General features: G+C 38.2%; 1 protein-coding gene across 1 annotated transcript; it reads left to right on the forward strand.

Annotated features, from left to right (window-relative positions):
* Positions 1 to 755: 755 nt before the first annotated feature.
* On the forward strand, positions 756 to 5,923 carry LOC130730732 (cycloeucalenol cycloisomerase). The gene is made up of 8 exons (XM_057582821.1): positions 756 to 907; positions 993 to 1,123; positions 1,216 to 1,299; positions 1,407 to 1,448; positions 2,946 to 3,056; positions 3,127 to 3,318; positions 5,094 to 5,191; positions 5,323 to 5,923. The coding sequence occupies exons 1-8, from the start codon at positions 901 to 903 to the stop codon at positions 5,513 to 5,515; spliced, it is 858 nt and encodes a 285-aa protein (XP_057438804.1). The 5' UTR covers positions 756 to 900; the 3' UTR covers positions 5,516 to 5,923.
* Positions 5,924 to 14,128: the final 8,205 nt, after the last annotated feature.

The raw sequence follows: 14,128 nt of genomic DNA on the forward strand, positions 1-14,128 counted from the left end.
TCTTTGTAAACGAATCTCAATTAAACAGTTGTTTAGTTTACCTTTAGGAGATCAAGGTTGATCGGATCCTAGAGAAGACTAAGAGAGTGAATCTTAGTGTGAGCTAAGTCAGTGTATTGTTAGTCACTTGTAGGTTTCAAGTGCAGTTGTAACATTTACCTGATTAGTGGATTGCCTTCATTCTAAAAAAGAAGAAATCACCTTAACGGGTGGACTGGATTAGCTTGAGTGATTCATCAAGTGAACCAGGATAAAATCCTTGTGTGCTTTCCTATTCCTTATCTCAAGCACTTTATTTGTTCACGAAAGATTTGATAAAATCTTAAGGTGGAAGTTTTATTCTGAAAACGTTATTCAAACCCCCCTTTCTACCGTTTTTCATACCTTCACACGTCACATCTTGTATCATACCCCAATTAAGTGTTGAGGTATCCTAGCAAGCACCTAATATAATATGCTCACACCTCATTTTTAATACACTTCACTTTTATCTATTTTTAATTTTATCTCTCTTCTCTTATCATCTATCACATCTCATATTTTCTCTCTCTTACATTTTCTTTTCTTTTTATCTCTCTCCTTCTTCCACCTCTCTCCACCTCAATGGAAGGTGTGAATGGAAGGTGTGAAGAGAATTATTCGAAGTATAATCTAACAAAAATCATCATTTCTTACTGAAAAAAATGTCTTCCAAAAGTAGCCAAAACTAAGAGAATCATCAGAATCTACCAAAAATCACCATTTTATGCCTAAAAAAATTAACTTTTCACTCTTCACTTTTGTATTCTAGTGTGGAGTGGGAGTGGTTAAGAGTCAAAGGAAAGAGCAAAGAGGTATTGGACTACATTTCCGATCAGAGTGAACTCGCATTCGTTGAACCAGATCCAATATCTATCCACAATGGGAGGTAAATCCATTTCTTCCATTCTACTTTCTCTCCAATCTCCGATTCATTCATCAATCTAACACTCCTCTGTGTTGAGCAATTGCAGCTTCTGCTTCTCCCAGCTTGTGGCTTGCTCCAAACCCCAGCAAAAGATGGGGCGAACTCTTCTTCCTTCTCTACACTCCCTTCTGGCTCACGCTCTGTCTCGGCATTGTTGTTCCCTTCAACCTTTACGAGGTCTTCTTCCTTTTCCATTTTCTTCATTTCTTTCAATTATGGGGTTTGTTTGAGTGTAATAATAATGATAATACTACTATGAAACTTGACAGAACTTCACAGAATTGGAGTATTTGCTTCTTGGTTTGGTCTCTGCTGTTCCTTCTTTCGCAATTCCAATGCTGCTCGTTGGAAAGGTATGCTCAAATGAATACCTTGTATCTATCAAAAGAATGTTTTTATCAAATGGAAAGAGTTTGAGTTTTGTTATTTTTGTATTTGATGATAATGTCCAATTTTGCAGGCTGATAGAGGCATGTCATGGAGCGACCGTTATTGGGTCAAGGCAAGTTATGGAATGTGAGCCTTAAAATATTTTTCAGTGAAATTGGAGTGTTATTTTGTTAATTGTGCTGGATCTTCTTATATATACTTCTTATATTGGTTTTCTTAGACATAATAGAACTAGTTACTAGCCATTACCGGCTCAGCTGTTAACTCCTCTAGTCTTGGAGCTTGCTTGTGGGACTCAATCCCCCGAAATCCCGTTCCCCTTACTCCTCTTAGGTCCCTATATAGGCCTCTCTAGGATCTGAAGTAGACATTAAAGTTGTGATTTGCAGGGTATACTTTGAATACGCATTTTGCATTTTATTGTTGATTATTGTATTTGCTTCTTAATCTTGATAAAATGACAAAACCATTTTGAATCCTTAAAAGTGAGGTGAAATAATAGCTCTTAGCTTGAAGCCCATTTTCCATCTTGATATGACAAGTAAAGAAGCATTAAAAAGGGCATGACTAATTTATCCATTTAAGACATTCTTGCTTGAAGACTAAATAATTCCCGCTAGACAAAAAGCCTGTAGGGCTTACCTTATGGTACCTTACTCTTAAAGTTAAGATCTTAGAAAGAAGGGCAGCTAGCCCCTCCTAGAAAAGCGGGATGATTTGAATTGTGATTGATGCAATTTTTCATGTCTTGGTTGATGGCTTTACACTTCAGAGATTCATTTCATTTTGAGTATGCGAAATGACTTACATCAAACTAGAAGTAAAACAGAGTATACGAAATGCATATTTGGCACCCAAAAAAACACAAATTCTACTTAAAGGTTAATATTAGGGAGCACACAATGTGACAATTCTTACACTTAAAGTAGCTTGTGTCTATCTTGCAAAATGACATATAGATAGAGGGAGATGTCAACCATACAACAGGGTCCAAGTAGGATGGGTGTAATGGGGTAATGTTTTGAGTGTGATTTGTGATAGAAAAGCACCTTTTAAGCTTAAAGAGTGTTTTTACCATACAGCTAGAAGATTATGAATCAGTTATTGGACTGAATAGTTGGCAATAAACAATCAACAATAAAGTCAACTTATTGTTGCAGAAATGAGAATGTTATGACCGATGAGTGGATACACTAATACAATAATACATATATTAGGGTAGCTCCTATTGTAGAAAAGATGGTAGAGTTCTGTTTCTGTCTAAGGTGCGTAATGAGAAGATCCATAGAAGTAGAGATAGTCCGATTTTATGAGGTAGAGGGACACCAAGAAATACTATAGGCCAAACCATTAAGAGATATTAAAAGGTAAATGATCTATCTTAATACATGGTAGATTTTTATGGCACTAAGTCACTAACTGATCCATGTACTCGACCCTACCTACTGTGGGAAGGCCTGATTGTTGTTGTCGAGTTATTATCCTGAAAAAAAGGGTACTAGTTGCCTTACATTATGGATCTATTGGGCCAATCTGATTATCTAACTTATTTGTGCTTGATCTGTTGACCTCCTCACAATCTAAAATGTTCTTATGATGATGCTGACAGGCCAGTCTCTGGATTATAATCTTCAGTTACGTTGGGAATTATTTCTGGACACATTACTTTTTCACAGTTCTTGGTGCATCTTATACCTTTCCATCATGGAAAATGAACAATGTAAGCCAAGGGCCTATAACTTATCTCTGAGTGAGACCGCATACTCTATACTGATTTGCTCTTTTGGCAGGTACCACACACAACATTCCTGCTCACTCATGTTTGCTTCCTCTTTTATCATGTTGCATCAAATATGACACTGCGCCGATTGCGACATTGTATTGCTGATTTGCCAGAAAAAATTCGATGGGCTACTGAAGCTGCATGGATTCTTGCTCTCGCATATTTTATAGCATACCTGGAGACAATAGCTATTTCCAATGTATGTCGTAACAAACCCTTCTGCTGGTTGTTATTATTATGATCTTTGTTTAGTCATGCATTTTGCTTATTTTCATTGATTGCAATTTGTAGTTTTGAGGTATTAAAGCATTTAGATTTACCTTAATCTTTGTAATTCAAGTTCATCTAACATTTTTTTTGTAAATGTATAGTCCCAGAGCCTAACCCCAAAATTTTAGTTTCAATGCATTTTATAATTACAGGAATCTGCATTTGACGTATACCTTTTCCTGCTTTTTTTCTTTTTTTGCATTCATGCTTCCTCTATCTCTGAGTTATGTTAGGTAAACCATTTTACACAATTTCTCCCATGTTCTTTTATTTTAATTGAAAATTTCCCTTCCTTCAGGTCTATCTTGATTTCCTTTGGTAAATTGATTTAAAACGTTATGATACATGCTTTCTCATATTTATTACACATTTTATACTTCTGTCACACAAACAACAATACATCTATTCTCCTATTTGGTAGGAACAACTATATGAATGAAATGAGACCACTGTCTTTTCATAGCTCAACTCAAGATATTTTGTTAACTCATAGGACTCATGAGATATTTTGAATACTGATGTTGATTGTAATAGATTTTAGGTATCTTAGTATTTGATGTTCCTTATTCCTTCAAGTTTTTCTCCTGTTTTATATAGAATAACATAATCCCAAAGCCAATACTTCTTCTTTGAGTTTGGAAAAGTGTAAAGATAATTTTTTGGAATAATTTTTCTCCAGTTTTATTCAGAACAAATAATCCCAAAGCCTGAACTTCATCTTTGAGTTAGGAAAAGTGTAAATTTAATTTTTTGGAATCCACACAAGTTGATTTGGCTATCCTACATTGAGGATCTCTCTCACACTGTATTTAACTTTGGATAAGTTTATCATTACGTTAGTTGTTCATATCATATGTCTTTATTTTGTCTCCTCTTTTCTTGTTCTTCCTTTTCTTTCTTTTTTTCTTTTGTAAATTCTTGCTGCCTAAATTCACCTGCTTCTTTCATGCTATGGTAACTCCGTTTCTTTGATGTATCTGTCAAATCATGTTAGACATTTCTCCTCTATTTCTTTTTCTTCTTTCAATTGAATGTCCCTCCTACCTTCAAGTCGATATCTTGATTTAACTTGTGACATTTTTTTAGAATTTTCCTATCTACAAGATGATAGATGATATCTTATATCAAAATGATATATTGTCTTTTGATTATTCAGGGGTCAGTATTAGTGAGAAAATGGCACAGAAGTACCATCGTGCATTTATGCTTAATGTTGATGCTTATATTTTGATCTTGTAAGGTTGATGCGTATATTTATTTTAAGTGCTTTCTTTGTGTTAGATTTTTCTTTCTTCCTTAAGATGATATAGATTCACCATATCAGCAAAGCCAACTAAGAAGTTTCCCTGCTCAGGGTATACCACCCTGAGATGTCATTTGTAACCATTTCTTCTATTTTTAAAATTTGCTCTGATCAGTTTTCTGCTAACTACTTGTTAGTTTGTCACAACAATTTATGGAATTTACATGTAGTCACTTCATTCTTTATTGTTTATCATAAGTTTCCAAAGGTGATATGCCTTTCAGTTTTTATTGCAAGATTTAGTTTTTTTTTTTTGAAAGGCATTGCAAGATTTAGTTAATTTATCCTTTCTGTGAAATAGCCTTGGTGAAATGCTAAACATTGAATTTAGCATTGCTATGGTGGACCTTCTATATGAAATGAATATTTTTAGAATGATGTTATGTATTGGATGTATGCAGTTCCCTTATTACCAATTCGTGGATCGAGAGTCTATGTACAAAGTTGGATCTTTGTTTTATGCCATCTACTTTATTGTAAGCTTCCCAATGTTTCTGAGGTAATCTTTTAACTAGCTGTGATTTGAGTTGCCTCATTCTGTGTCTGGGTTTGTTGCAAACCCTATCACAGGAACCGGAAATATGTAAATGTGTACTAATCTTATTGATGGCGATTCATGTGAAAATGCAGGATTGATGAGAAACCTGGCAATAAATGGGACTTGGCCAGAGTGGCTGTTGATGCTTTGGGTGCTGCAATGCTGGTCACGATAATACTCGATTTGTGGCGCATATTTCTGGGGCCTATTGTTCCGATCCCAGACGCAAAACAGTGCCCTCAAGTAGGATTGCCCTGGTTTTCAAGACATGCCAATCTGACATGAGAACTTACATGGAGGGAACTCGAAAGATGGAAAGAGTAATGAGTGCAATCCAAAAATGCTGATTGCTGTTTTATAGAGAATCTGCTGAAAAATCAAACTTGGTCAATCTTTGTACGAATGAATGCCCTGCCGCACTGCCAAATTTCTGGTCTGATGGATGTTGTGTTTCGTTGTGCTTTGATGTTGTATCAGGTAGTGAACACATGTTACCAGTTAGTTGTGTCTACTTAAATTAGCGATGATCCAATTGCTTAGCCACTAACTTTTCTGCATTTTGTTTTTCCCTAAGCTCGAGATCATGTTTTATCTTTTTGTTCTCATTTGTTGTGAGGATTAAATGTGGAGAAACAGAAACCGACCAGGAAATTAGCTGAAAATGATTATGAAATTGAGTTTTGTGGTAGTAAATTAGATTTAATGTGGTATTAAATTAGATTATATGGAGTAGTTAGTTATAAGCACTTGTTTATAAGTTAATTTAGTTGGCTCATGAAAACAAGCTCTAAACATGCTATTTTGTCGGGTCCTTATTACAAGAACATTGGAGATATAATTTGGTTTTTTTAGGGTTAATCGTCTACTTGGTCACTGTCTTTGTCTCGCCGTCTGAAATTAGTCCCTCCCCGGAAAATTTGCAAATCTGGATCCTCTCGTTTGCAATAAGTCTGGAGTAGGTCCTCGCCGGAACCCGGAGCTCCGGCGAGTGATGAATAGGCATGCTGACTGGATGAATGAGGCTGACGTGTCAAGGAAATAAAATAAAAAATAAAAATAAAAATACAAATCAGTTTTAATTAATTAAAATTTCCTAATTAACACTAACAACTAACTAATCACAATTAAGGTCCAAAAACTAATATCTATTAACATAATCTGATTCCTCCAACAAGATTTATTAATCCAATTAACTAAAATTAAACCTATTAACTATCTATTAACACTAAGGTCCTATACGCAGATCAAATTCTTTTTTGAATGAACAAAGATCAAATTCTTTTTCTTTGCCTTTCAAACCAGTGCTGAATACTCCAGTTTGTCCACCAGATTTCTCCACCTGCAACCTCACCATCACCCCCACCCCGAACCCAACCGAAACCCCAACCCCCACCCGCAACCTCAACCCAACGATTGACACCCCAAAACATGAGCTCCAAGACCCAACAACAACCAAGTCACCTTCAACCTCAGAACCGGCGATTTACCCTAGCCTCCAATCTCAATCCATAAAAACTCAACCCAAAAAAACACTGATTGAAGCCAGAAGAAGAAGAAAAATCATGAATTGTAGGGAAGAAGGGTAGATCTGGTGCTTAATCTATGAATCCCCTCACCGTTTCAGCCATAGAAGAGAAGAGGCAGAGATCGAGAGAGAGATCGCCTCTGTTCCTCCTTTTCCAGATCTGGGTTCATCACCACCCAAACCCAGCCGCGAACGTCAATCAACCTCCAACCACCACGCCTAGCCACCAACAACACCACCCAAACCCAACAACCGAGCCACCACCACCACCACCCAAACCTAGCCACCACCACCCAGAAACTTGCAATTGGAGCCAGATAGAAAAAAGGGAGAAAGAGAGATCCGCAGAGAAGGTGTGTGAGGAAGAAAGGAAGAGGCCGAGGTTGAGGGGCTGAAGATGATGAGATTGAGAAGATGAAGATGATGAAGAAGGAGATGTGGATTTGAGTTTTTCTGTGTTTAACGTGTTTAACTTCACCATGTTTTATTTTTGGATTTTGGAAAATTGATTTTGTTAATTAGATTAGGATTAGATAGTTAATAGGTTTAATTTTAGTTAATTGGATTAATTAATAAATCTTGTTGGGGGGAATCTGATTATGTTAATTAGATTAGTATTTGGACCTTGATTGAGTTTAGTTAGTTGTTAGGGTTAATTAAGAAATTTTAATTAAATAAAACTTATTTGTATTTATTTTTTGTTTTTTTATATTTTTTCCTTGACATGTCAGCCTCATTTATCCAGTTAGCATGTCTATTCATCACTCGCTAGAGCTCCAGGCTCCGGCGAGGACCTGCTCCAGACTTATTGCAAACGAGAGGATCCAGATTTGCAAATTTTCCGGGGAGGGACTTACTTCAGACGGCGAGACAAAGACAGGGATCAAGTAGACGATTAACCCTTTCTTTTAATAAGAACCGGCTAGAATTATGTACTGTATTAATTTTTTTATTTTTTTTTTGAAGAAAATGACCTTATTTAATTATTCAATACTACTCATATCTTAATGGAGTGGAGCGAAGTTCATCCTCTCAATGGAAGGTTTTTTTCTCATCTTTCACAGGGTAGCCTAGAAGTTTTCTACGCGGGAATGGTTCGAGGACCCCTTGATCAAAGGAAAGGAGAGGTCCTTTTTCTAAGACTGAGTCGTATGACGCGAGAGTCTCACGTACGGACCCATTGAGTTTTCATATGATATGAACCCCCAAGAGATGGACTAGAACCTCCAATTGCTTAGGGTTGCACTCTGTCCTCTTGGTGGACGAAAGATTATCTCCTTAAAGAATTCTTTCTCCCACACACCTTTGCCCTCTTTAACCGAAGAGGGAAGAAGAACGAACAGAGGAGCAGTTCTTGTGGAATATTTTATATACCGTGAACGTCTCGCTTTAATTATTTATGACGATCTCTCCAATATATACTATATCCTATCAGAAATGTAGCAGTTGCTCGATCGTAGCCGGTCAATAAGACAAATCCAGATGCTAGTGCTTTCGAGATGGTTTGAAAGCTAACAAATACAAGCATGGGAAACAACATACTAAGATATCTTGCATGCGTAAGAATGATTATTCAGGGCTTGTCTTTTAGAGTTTAATATGCTATTTTGATATATCTAATTCAGGGCCGTGTAGAGAGGTTTTGGGGCCTAAGGCGAAAATGTTGAAGTGATGAAAAAAAATTCTTTCTTTAGAAAAGAAACAACGAGTGAAGAACAAACTTATATAATACTATATTATATATATAAGTGATTAAAAACCTAAATGTTATGAGTGACACAATTTAATATTTTTAGTTTTCGAAAGGTATAAACAACAACTATTTAATTTATTTATTAATTTTTCAGAAAAATGTAAATTTGCCAATACAAAATAATACTACTAATAACTACCAAAGTTGCACATCCAACGTTGAACTTTTAAGTTCTCACATTACATTATCCATGTTACGATTAATGTTGCATAATTTTTTATTGTTTCTTTACTCTATCAAGTCTCAATAATATATCTTATATAGTATATACATACAAAATATTTTTGGGGCCTTATATATACTAGGGGGCCTTAGGCAATTGCCTACTTTTCCTAGCCCCTACACGGCCCTGATCTAATTCCATAAGATTAGATCCTTCTTTCACAAGTAAGTCTTGACAAACGAAATGCTGTGTCACATTTGATCTTCATGTACAAGGTTCCTAGAGTTAGACACTCGAGAGACTCTTTCAGCATTAATATTTAAACTAGAAAAGAACCTACAAAGGTTAACTAGGTTGTCTTTATATTAAATCACATTACTTAGCTTCTAGGCCAGTGTCGAGTTCCAAGCCTGTAACTTTAGCTTTACAGACACACAAACCTTTCATATATAAGTTGTTGGGAGTTGTTATTGGAATCCCCACGTCTATTCAGACTCAAGGAAAATCCAAAAACCCGAAAACACTCTTGTCAAACGCATTTTCAGAGCGTGTCTGTGCCGCACTTTAAACCTTATTTTGTAAATGCGATGGTGACACACGTTGAGAGTGCGTTGTTGACACACTATGAGAGTGTGTTTGAAACGCACCGGCCTTTGACCATAACTTAGCAACCGATAAAAGCATTAAATGTGCATGTTTATCCCATGCATCCATTATTTCCTATGGTATTTCATTACTTTCTATGGTAGTTGGAGCTCTATAAATTGGGCCTCTCCAATCCTTCTTTTTCAAACAAATCTCTCCCTTCATCCTCTTATACTCTTCCTTTTTCATACCTCTTATGGTTTATGGTTATCAATGGTTGGGGTGATGTGGATATTATCCCCAACATTAGCTAGTTTGAGTACTTTGTAAGTGATTATTTAAATTCAGAGTGCTAAACTAGCTAATGTAGGGGTGACCATCCTTGGTTATTCAGAGTACTCAAACTACCTAAATAGAATGGGTCCAAGCTCCTGTAGAAAGGGCCTCTCTCGAGACCATTTGTGATGATGGAAACATCTAGGCTCAGTTGGCGGCGCTGCTGGATTCCCCAACTAGGACTGAAGAAAATAGTAGGACCAGAATAAGAGGAAGAGGACCCGAAGAAGAGGTAGATTAAAATACTCATTATGGTATCCTGTAGGGGTCATTGTACTTGTATTTTTCAAGCACTAAGTTTAGGGTTTAGGGTTTAGGGGTGATGATACTTGTATGTTCAATCTTGTAAGATATCATCAAAATATTATAAATAAATATTCATATTTGTTTTCTATTAATTCACATATATGTTTCATATGTATCTGTTTCATATTTGTTTTTGTTTTTGTTTCTGCATCCCTGACTAATTTCAGACGTTTATAGTGTGTGCGTCAACGACGCACTATGGACGTGTGACAGTCACGCCTGGTCAAAGTGCGATAGGTATGTCGCGCTTTGGAGGTGCGCCTTGAAACACACCGGCCTTGTATGTGCGTTCTGAACCCTTCTCCCCTTCTTCACCAGAACCCTCCTCCTTTTCTTCACCAGAACCCTCCTCTTCTTCACTCTAGCATCAACCATATCATCATTTTCCTGAGGAACATCCACTGGTTCAAGCTCTTGTATTGCACTCGCTGCACACCTTTTACGAGCGGCTTATTCACGCTTTTTTTTTGCGGGCTGCTTCTTCACGCTCCCAACGGATCGATGTCGTAGGGGGAACTCTACTAACTCTGCTAGAGCGGGGTGGACATGGGTTGTCCGGATTCTTTGTTCTTGCCTTATCTAAACCAATATTGGAATGTTTAACATAAGACACAAAACATAAATGATAGAAAGGAATTGCAGCTTTGAGAGTCACTGATTAAAATCGTACCTTCAAATGTGCGCTAGAGCCGCACTTTCAAAGTGCGCCTCTATCGTACCTTCAAAGGTGCGTGCGTTAGGAACAAACTTATACCATCACAACTTTGAGGGTTGCGTTGCTATCGCACGTTTAAGGTGCGACAACAACGCACCTTCAAAGTGCGACACAATTCGCAACAGATGGGTTGGGTCGAGTACTACCAGATCGTGACGACACACAAATGGGTGGCAGTTAGGCACGACTGCAACTGCAAAGTCGTCGGCGAAGCACTCCGGGGCGGCGGCTAAACAAGATGGTCGAGGTGGCAGTGGCGTTCTTGAAGGTGACGAGTCAGAGATGCAGAGGTTGAATGATGGTGAGGAAGCAGATGATACATAAGTGGAGGAAGCAAAGGATGCGTGAATAAACTGAAATGGGTTTGGGGGGTTTGGGAACGTTTTGATGGAGGGATTTTTTGAAATTAAATGGGGAAGAAGTGGGGTAGTTAGTGGGGGGGGGGGGGGTTGGGAAGTTATTTAAAAAAAAAAGGTATTTTAGACTTTTCGCAGATTAATGGGGGTTTGAATAGATTTTGGGGGATTTCAATAACAACTCCCTAAATATATATATGATGAGTGAATTTTGATTTTTTTCCTTACATTGAGCTTATCCTACACGTTGGTTAGATAAATGGGTCATCAAAAAATAAAAAAATTTGCAATGTTCTTGATAGAATAGGAATATGTATTATTCTTATTTAGTCTTTGTAATTAGGCTACAATCATGTATGTAATTAAGTTAGACATATTAGGAATGTTTTGACTTAGTTTTGTATATATACCTATTCAGATTAATGAGAAAGTCACCCATTCAAACTATCTCACATGTATTATTCTTAGATGATTTTACAGATTTTCTGTGGACGTTCAATTTAAGTAATAAATCTCAAGTTTTTGAAATGTTCACTTCTCTGTCGAATCAAATCCGAACACATTTTTCTCAAACTGTAAAATGTCTTCAATGTGATAATGGGCGAGAATTTGACAATAAATCATTTCATGCTTATTATGCTGCTAATGGTCTTATTTTCCACTTCTCTTGCCCACATACATCATCTTAAAATGGCAAGGCGGAGTGTAAAATATGTACCATTAACAACATGATTCGCACTCTTCTCGCCCATGCGTCTGTTCCTCCGTCCTTTTGGCATCATGCCCTTCAATTGGCTACCTATCTGCTTAATATCATTCCCCGAAAAGCTCTGTCTAATCTTTCTCCCACTCAACTTTTGTATCGCCGTGACCCGTCTTACACACATCTTCGCGTTTTTGGTTGTCTTTGTTACCCTTTGGTTCCTTCCATTACCCTATGATTTGTCGCACAGCAAAATCATTATTTCCTGACATGTCATTTTTGATGAGACTCAGTTTCCATTTGCCACCATGGCTACCCCTCCTCCCTCCACATAGACTGCTTCTCAAATACTATACATCCCTTTATTATTAACTAGTGGACTCATCCATCCATTTTACCTGACCTTAACCCTACTCCTTCGGTCCCTCCACCACTTCCCACGGTCTCTTCCTCCTCTTCTGACTCCCTGTCACCTTCTCCTTCACCTCCTTCGCCGACTCCGCCTGTACAACCCACCCGTACCATGGCCACTCGCAGCATGCGTGGTATCTACAAACTCAGAAAGCTCTTCAACCTTTTTGTAACCATTGACGATCGCACCATCTCACCTCTTCCCAAAAACCCAAAGCTAGCTCTTTCAGACCCAAATTGGAAATCTGCAATGCAGTCTGAATTTGATGCTCTAACTTGAAGTAACACTTGGGATTTGTTCCTCGTCCTTGTGATGTAAATATCATTCGTTGCATGTGGATTTTTCGTCATAAAACGAAAGCTAATGGTTGTATTGAGCGTTATAAAGCTCGTCTTGTAGGTGATGGCAGGTCACAGATTGCAGGTGTTGATTGTGACGAGACTTTTAGTCATGTGGTTAAACCAGCGACTATTTGCACGGTTCTCACCATTGCCCTCTCCAGGTCTTGGCCCATTCACCAGTTAGATGTTCAGAATGTCTTCCTCCATAGTGATCTGCATGAGATAGTCTACATGCATCAACCCTTGGGTTTTCGTGACCCTAAGCATCCTGACTATGTGTGTCGCTTGCGGAAATCTCTTTATGGGTTGAAGCAAGAGTCTCGTGCCTGGTACCATCGTTTTGCAGACTATGTATCCACCATTGGGTTTCAGCACAGCACCTCTGATCACTCCCTTTTCATATACAGACGAGGCTCTGACATGGCTTACCTCCTGCTTTATGTTGATGACATCATCCTTATCAGCTCCTCTCATGACCTTCACAAATCTATCATGGCCCTTCTTTCCTCCGAGTTTGCTATGAAGGATCTGGGACCGTTGAGCTATTTTCTGGGCATTTCCGTCACCACACATGCAGGTGGACTTTTTCTTAGTCAGAGTACATATGCACGTGACATTATTGCTCGAGCCGGTATGACATCGTGCAATCCTTCTACTACTCCAGTAGACACAAAGGAGAAACTCAGTACTTCTGCTAGTACTCTGTGTGATGATACTACTTTATATCAGAGTCTTGCTGGGGCTTTGCAATATCTCACATTCACCCGTACTGACATCTCTTATGTTGTTCAGCAGGTGTGTCTTCATATGCATGCCCCCCGCACAGAACATATGCTTGCATTGAAGTGCATCCTGCGTTATATTCAGGACACTTTACAGTTTGGCTTACATCTCTATCCTTCTCCTATTGAGAAGCTTATTTCCTACACCGATGCAGATTGGGGTGGATGTCCCGACACTCGTCGGTCTACTTCTGATTACTGTGTGTTTCTCGGCGACAAGCTCATTTCCTGGTCGTCCAAGAGACAACCCACACTTTCCCGCTCTAGTGCTGAGGCAGAGTACCTAGGCATTGCTAATGTGGTTTCTGAATCATGTTGGCTCCGCAACTTACTTTTGGAGCTTCACTTTTCTCTTTCTCAGGCTACTTTGGTCTACTGTGATAATGTTAGTGTCATCTACCTATCCGGCAATCCTGTCCATCATAGCGCACTAAACACATTGAGATGGACATTCACTTTGTTCGAGAGAAGGTCGCTCGTGGCCAGGCACGCATCCTTCATGTTCCTTCTCGTCACCAGATTGCGGATATCTTCACCAAAGGCCTCCCTCGAGTCCTTTTTGATGATTTTCGAACCAGTCTCAGCGTCAGTGAACCTCCCGCTTTGACTGCGGGGGTGTGATAGAATAGGAATATGTATTATTCTTATTTAGTCTTTGTAATTAGGCTACAATCATGTATATAATTAAGCTAGACATATTAGGAATGTTTTGGCTTAGTTTTGTATGTATACCTATTCAGATTAATGAGAAAATCACACATTCAAACTATCTCACAGTTCTGTTTTTGCCGTTTGTTGTTGGCTTCATGGTTTCGCATGTGCTGCCCATGGTGAGATTAACTCTTGTAGTAGTGGGATTTTGGGTGATTGATGAAGTAGCATGATAGGTGTGATAGGTAGAGATGGATAATTGGAACTGAT

This window comes from Lotus japonicus, chromosome 1 (genome assembly GCF_012489685.1).
Source record: "Lotus japonicus ecotype B-129 chromosome 1, LjGifu_v1.2".
Classification (NCBI taxonomy): Eukaryota; Viridiplantae; Streptophyta; class Magnoliopsida; order Fabales; family Fabaceae; genus Lotus; species Lotus japonicus.